General features: G+C 44.8%; 1 protein-coding gene across 4 annotated transcripts; it reads left to right on the forward strand.

Moving 5' to 3' along the window:
* Positions 1 to 1,360: 1,360 nt before the first annotated feature.
* LOC127785775 (type I inositol polyphosphate 5-phosphatase 4-like) lies at positions 1,361 to 6,150 on the forward strand. Of its 4 annotated transcripts, none has more exons than XR_008019880.1 (13): positions 1,361 to 1,767; positions 1,922 to 2,021; positions 2,380 to 2,457; positions 2,643 to 2,730; positions 2,839 to 2,943; positions 3,299 to 3,850; positions 4,003 to 4,138; positions 4,277 to 4,467; positions 4,566 to 4,674; positions 4,888 to 5,036; positions 5,110 to 5,537; positions 5,603 to 5,694; positions 5,773 to 6,150. XR_008019880.1 is itself a non-coding variant. In XM_052313170.1 (11 exons), exons 1-11 carry the CDS (start codon positions 1,741 to 1,743, stop codon positions 5,354 to 5,356), a joined length of 1,782 nt encoding a protein of 593 aa, XP_052169130.1. In that variant the 5' UTR covers positions 1,361 to 1,740; the 3' UTR covers positions 5,357 to 6,150. The 4 variants fall into 4 exon arrangements, 1 of the variants encoding a protein (XP_052169130.1); XR_008019881.1 differs by having other exon boundaries at positions 5,631 to 5,694; XR_008019879.1 differs by having other exon boundaries at positions 5,110 to 5,694.
* The last annotated feature ends 414 nt before the right edge of the window (positions 6,151 to 6,564 follow it).

A 6,564-nucleotide genomic window follows, 5' to 3' on the forward strand; every position in this document is an offset into this window, starting at 1 on the left:
ATAATACTGGTAATATTTTGGGTGCATCTTGACATGTTCTATGACAACTAGGATGCAAAAACAAAAGGAATGTAATTTGAATATGTAAGTTTTATAGAATGCAAAATTGTGTTTAGAAGGCCTAACGAAGTTTATAGTTTTTTTTTTGCATTTTTTTTATTTTTTGCCCAGGGGATTGATTTGCACATTTTTGTTCGAGAATAGGTTCCTTTATAGAGTTTGTAAACAAAATCCGTGTCTCAATGTTGGCAACCACAATACAACCAACTAACAAATGATCCAATAACATGCTTGTAAGATTGAGAATGGTGCCAAGATGGTGGTTGAGGCAATAGCGATAGTGACTAGAAACGGGAAAGTGTATGAAGAAAAAAACCTATTGTGAAGGTTTGTCAAATAAGAAAGAAATTAGGGGTAACACTACGATTAATAGGGTGGAGACATGCCTAGTGTAGCTAGGGATTGAGCCCTAGGCCACCTTTAAAACCGTGCTTAAATTATTGTTAAATACCATATAAATCCTGAAGAAAACCAACACTTCATTAGTTAAGTCCTATTTTATCCCTAGTCTTTTATAATTTCTGACTCTGCCACTAGCTATGAAGGTGGTGGTTTAAATAGCAGTGGAGCTGTTTGTCATCACTCATGAGTAGACGAATGTGCAAGAGAGAGATTATGTGGGTTGCAGAGAAGGTACTAAGGTAGTAGGCTAGAATTTGGGGAAAAAAACCGTCCGGCGCGCATTCACGTCCGAAAAAACCATGGCAGTTTTCCTACTTTCCTACTACTTTCAGCTCAGTAGATGCCATTTAGAAACTCAAGGTCTAAATCCAACACGGCAATACACTTACAAACCAGTGAAAATTCAGGGTGGTGGCCGTTTCTGCCCAACTGATGAACTGATCTCCAGTCGGCTGGTTTTTTTGTTTAGGTCGCCCCTGTAACTGAAGCACCAGCAGCTGAAGCAACACTAGCCGTACGTCCAATAATCCAGCTACTTAGCAAAACAAAACGGCCTCCCCTAATCTCGCGTGTCCGGCCAATTGCACTGCCGTTTCGTCTATTCTGGCCACACTAAACAATGAGCAATCTGCAAAAATGAATGCAAAAATTCAGCCATTAGAATTAGAATACCTTCTGTTTTTGCCTGACTCGAAAGAGAATTGAAATGTTTCGCGCTGGTAATTTACTGTATATATAATAATAATAATATTATCCCCTCTCTCACTCTCACTCTAACTTTACTCTGTCTCTCATTCTCTCTCTAGAAATGGAGACAGTGAGACGGCTACCTCGCTTTAGGCCCTTTACCTCCTAGAAGTAGCAGACAGCAGCAGTAGCAGCAGCAGCAGCAGCAGCATCGCTTGCACTTTGCTCACCTTCTCCTCCTACTCCTACACAAGCCATTCCCTTCTTCTTCTTCTTCGTCTTCGTCTTCGTCTTCTTCTTCATCTTCCTCCCCAATAACAAAATCTTTCTTTGGCCAGCCCAAACAGCTCTTGCTGCACTCTCTCTCTCTCTCTCTCTCTATCTGCTCTGCACTTTTCCATCAAATCACAACCTCTGTGCACAGAAAGACAAACAGTGCCCCTGCTTGTCTCTGCCTCACCTTCACCTGTGGCGCCATCTCTTGCAACAGCAGCGTCGTGGCTGAGCAGAGAAGCATCCGTCTCTCTTTGGCTTGTCCTGGCCTGCCTGCCTGCCTGCATGAGTGCTTGCCTGCCTCTCCCCTGAGGAACAATGAGAGATGGCGCCAAGAAGAGCAAGGTGAGTTTCTTTGCTGTTGTTAATTCTTGCTTTCTCTGATGATCTGATCTTCAGACATTGCAAAGAGGCAGATTTTCTTCTCTTTTTCTTTTGGTACCAAATCTTCTCCAACTTCTTGTTGTTGTTGTTGTTGATGATGATGATGCTGATGCAGCTGTCATGGTCCAAGAGCCTTGTGCTGAAGTGGTTCAACATCAGGGGGAAGTCCCATGACTTCCATGGCGATGATGCAGCTGCTGCATTTGGGAGGAGAGGTGAGTGAGTGAGTCTGATGAACTCTGAACAGTAGCTAGCCACGCCCCTCTCTCTCTCACTGACAGAGTGTGTCTAGCTGTGGGGCCCACACTGCCACCCCCCATGGGCCATGGCTACTACTACTACTCCAACTCTCCTACCTCCTGTCTGCCTCTTGGAGATCAGATCACTCTTTTGTTTTGTTTTCTTGCACTGCTGCTGCTGCTGGTCAAAGGCCCCAGCTTTTTCAGTTCTTTTTTCTTTCTTTTGGGTTGGTTTGTGATGGATGGCATGGTGATCCAAATTTGCTGAGACATTCGGGCATTTTGATTGTTTTTTTTTGTTCTCTGATGATGAGAATAATCTGAACTGGAGCAGGAGGAGGAGGAGAGGATGAGTGGAGGAGCAGCAGCTTTTCCAGGAGGGAATCCTGCACGGTCAAGAAGAGCAGGACAGGTGATTCTATTCTAGTACCAATCTGACCGAATTTTTTTATTTTTTTAAAAAATTCGAGTTTTCATATGATTCTGGTTCAATTGGTACCTAGAGTCTGCAAGTGCACGAGAAAGAAGAAAAGAAAACCCCCAGATTTTTATATGATTATGATTGAAGAAAAAAAAAATAATTTCGAATTGTTGCAGAGAGGGCGTCGCGGCGGAGCCACGAGCGGTCTCGCCGGAGCAAGATCGACCTCGACGCCGCGGAGGCCACCGTCACGTTGGACTACAGGTGCGCGTGTGTGCATATCTCCGGCGATCGCCGCCATTGCTGCTGCACCGATCTCCATTGATCCGTAACAATGTCGTCGTCGTCCTCGTTGTTTCTTGCGTTATGTAGGATCTTCGTTGCCACGTGGAACGTGGGCGGCCGCGCGCCGCCGGGGTCGCTGAGCCTCGACGACTGGCTCCGCACCTCGCCGCCGGCCGACATCTACGTCCTCGGGTACGTACACGCCGCCGCCTCTCGCCATTGCCGTTGAAACGTAGCGTTGGAATATAAACTGAATTGCTCGTTTTTTCTCATCAGTTTAAGCTTTTGAATTGAACTAGTGGGTGCATACAACTTACAGTCTTATCTTTTAGCTTATGCTGATTTTGAGGTTTTTTTATCGTAGTTTATTTTTTATTCTTTGTTTTTAGATCGCTAATAACACGTATATAAAAATTTTATTTATAAATTAGTTTACGTTAATAAATATATCATTTCGCTTATTCCATCAATAAGTTAAACGATGGCCTCCTTAATATGGTCAGAGCTTGGATTGGACTGTTCGATACATGCAACTCAATACGTGTAGGTTCCAGGAGATCGTGCCGTTGAACGCCGGCAACGTGCTCGGCGCGGAGGACAATGGCCCGGCGAGGAAGTGGGTGTCTCTGGTGCGGCGGACGCTGAACAGCCTCGCGGGCACGGGCGGTGGCGGCGGAGGCGGAAGTGGCGGGGGCATGAGGACGCCGTCGCCGGCGCCGGACCCGGTGGTGGAGATGGACGACGACTTCGAGGGGTCGTCGTCGAGGCAGAACAACCCGGCGGCGTTCTTCCACCGCCGCTCGTTCAACGCTGGGCTCAGCCGGAGCCTCCGGATGGACGGCGACATCCTCGGCGGCGGCGGCGGCGGCGGCGGCGCGCAGCCGAGGCTGGAGCGCCGGTACAGCGTCAACGACCGCGTCATGTACGGCAGCCGGCCGAGCGACTACGAGGCCAACTGCCGGTGGGGCCACCCGTCGGACGACGGCGAGATCGACGACGGCGGCGGCGAGTCGCCAAGCACGGTGTTCTCGCCGATGTCGTACGGATACGGCGCGCCGCCGTACATGGAAGAGAGCAATGGCGGCGCCGCCCATTCTAGGTGACCACCATTTCTTGGCTTTGGATCTTGAAATTTCAGCCTTTCATCAGGATAATTAAGCTTGATTTCATGGAATTATCCCGAATTTACAGTAGTTTTGATGAGATTTAATTAGGATTTTTATTTTCTAAATAAAATTTGAGGTGATTTAGGTACTGCTTGGTTGCGAGCAAGCAAATGGTTGGATTGTTCCTGATGGTTTGGGCTAGGAGAGAAATAAAAAGTGACATAAGAAATCTCAAGGTGTCTTGTGTAGGGAGAGGATTGATGGGCTATCTTGGAAATAAGGTAACTTATGTTAAAATAATCTGTTGTGATTTTTGGTGTTATATTCCTATCTTATTGCCATTATTGAATTTGAAGAAAAAAGAGTAAGAAATTGTGTTTCAGAAGCTTTGTAAACCAATGAGAAGTTTTTTTTCCCAGGGTTCGATTTCGGTTAGCATGTTGTTGCACCAAACAAGCTTCTGCTTCGTCTGTAGTCACCTCACATCGGGGCAGAAGGATGGTGATGAGCACCGCAGAAACTCCGATGTGATGGAAATTTTGAGAAAAACCAGGTTCCCAATGGTTTATGGACAGTATGAGAGATCACCAGAGACTATTTTGGAGCATGAGTAAGCAAAACACCTTAGCATCCCTCAACTCTTGTAAATTAAAAACTTGCAATCACAAATATTGTGTAATATATCCTTCACCTTCGCCATTTTCTTAGTCGGATCATTTGGCTTGGGGACCTAAATTATCGGATAGCGCTTTCCTACCGATCGGTGAAGGCTCTTGTGGAGATGCGCAATTGGAAAGCATTGCTTGAGAAAGATCAGGTATGAGCTTAGCAACAAACTTTGAAAGACACAATGCAGATCTCCAATAGTGGTAAAATTCTTCCAATAGTAGTTTGCTTGTGACAGAGGCAATCATTGCTTTATATCCTGTCATTCTTTTGCTTTGGTGACGTTACAAGACTTCATTAGTTTGGCAAAACAGAAGGCCAAGAATAATTGTGATGAGAAGGCATGAATTGCTTATACTTTCAGCTGAGGAGCGAGCAAAGAGGCGGCCGCGTATTTCCTGGTTGGAATGAGGGGAGGATATATTTTCCTCCTACTTACAAATACTCAAATAATTCCGACAGATATGCAGGGGATGACATGAACCAGAAAGAAAAGAGGAGAACTCCAGCATGGTAAGTAAAGCACATTGCCAGATTTTTGCCATATTTCGTACAGTTCAGCAATTTCAGTGATCTTGTTTTACAGGTGCGACCGCATTTTATGGTATGGAAGGGGTCTTAGCCAACTCTCATATGTTCGAGGAGAGTCCCGCTTCTCGGATCATAGGCCTGTCTACAGCATGTTTAGTGCAGAAGTAGAATCGATCAATCACAGCCGAATTCAGAAAATGAGTTGTTCAAGCTCGCAATTGGACATCGAAGAATTGCTGCCCTACTCATATGGTTACACCGATATCAACCCATATGGATACACCGACCTCAACTTCTATTGAAATGGGCTCAAAAGGTTTAGCTTCATCATGAGTTCTGTGAGTCTTAGAAGCATCAGGAAATGTATTTCCAGTCCTGCTCTGAAACACCTATAGTTAGCTTTGTCAATTCTCTGTCAACAACGGACAGTGTTGATAGACCTGAAGACCTGAACCGAACTAAGGTTCTCCTTCCGATGAACTGGTGAGCTGCATTTGCACATCGTAGTTATGAAAGTTTTTTTGTGTAGACAGCTCACATGAGTTCAGAAAAATACCATATGATGTTCATATTCAGTCATCTTCAGAAGTTCTCTGAATGTTCAGATAGATGCCAAGATCCTTTTTCCTATCCAGACAAGGTACATACCTGGTCCATGTACATCATTTGCATGTGGTGAACAAGGAACCTGATGATCAAATATATGGACTTTTTACAGGTACCATCCATTAACTAATTAGTAGAAGAGATTTTCCACTGACTCCACAAAAGAAAAAGGAAAACAACTACAAGACTAACATCAAGAGAAGCATTGCTCATATGATGAGCAAGATAGTACTGGCCATTCAAATCTGAAGCTCAGATGACTTTGGCCAAAGCAAAGAGATGCATGCCAGACAACAACAGCAGCAAGCGTGCATCAGTTTATTTTTCTTCACCCCCCTGTACATTGTAGGCCAATTTCTTTCATTCTCTTTGGTTGCTTTGACAATGTAAACGATCGAAAAACGACAAGTGTCGATCTGTACAACTCTTGTGTTCTTGGCTTTTGAAAGCTGAAAAAAAAGGGTCAATGAATGCATGCAATGCCCATACTCATTCCTCTGGATGGAGAAAAAAGAAGAAGCAAGTGTAAGTCATGATCATCCTGTGTTGCAATTGCAGTAGGAGCATTTCCTCATCGGTGAGCTGACAGAAAAAGGCTACTGGTCACATTTCAGCCTTCCTTCACTCTGCAGGAAAATGTGTTGCTACCCCCTTTCCCTCCTTTTGCTGTTCTGAGTTTCTCTGAAGGAATAGTGAACAAAAGACACAAAAGGCTCTGTGTTGCTGGAATCTGCAGGGAGGTTTTAAATTCTTGTTTCCTGTGTTTGAGCATCTTTCAAACTTCCTCAGCCCATTATAGCTTAGCACAATTGGAGGTAGCTTCTGCATTCTGGAACTGTTCATTGATCAATTGCATCTTCAGTCTCTGAGAATGTGTGCTTCTATCAGTTATGCACTCATTTAT

The sequence above is a fragment of the Oryza glaberrima genome, chromosome 10 (genome assembly GCF_000147395.1).
Source record: "Oryza glaberrima chromosome 10, OglaRS2, whole genome shotgun sequence".
Taxonomy (NCBI): Eukaryota; Viridiplantae; Streptophyta; class Magnoliopsida; order Poales; family Poaceae; genus Oryza; species Oryza glaberrima.

Coding starts and splice junctions, on each gene's coding strand:
- LOC127785775 (XM_052313170.1), top strand. CDS start 1,741: ATGAGAGATGGCGCCAAGAAGAGCAAG. Junction 2,944..3,298: donor GCCGACATCTACGTCCTCGG/GTACGTACACGC, acceptor CAATACGTGTAG/GTTCCAGGAGATCGTGCCGT. Junction 4,468..4,565: donor GAGACTATTTTGGAGCATGA/GTAAGCAAAACA, acceptor CCATTTTCTTAG/TCGGATCATTTGGCTTGGGG.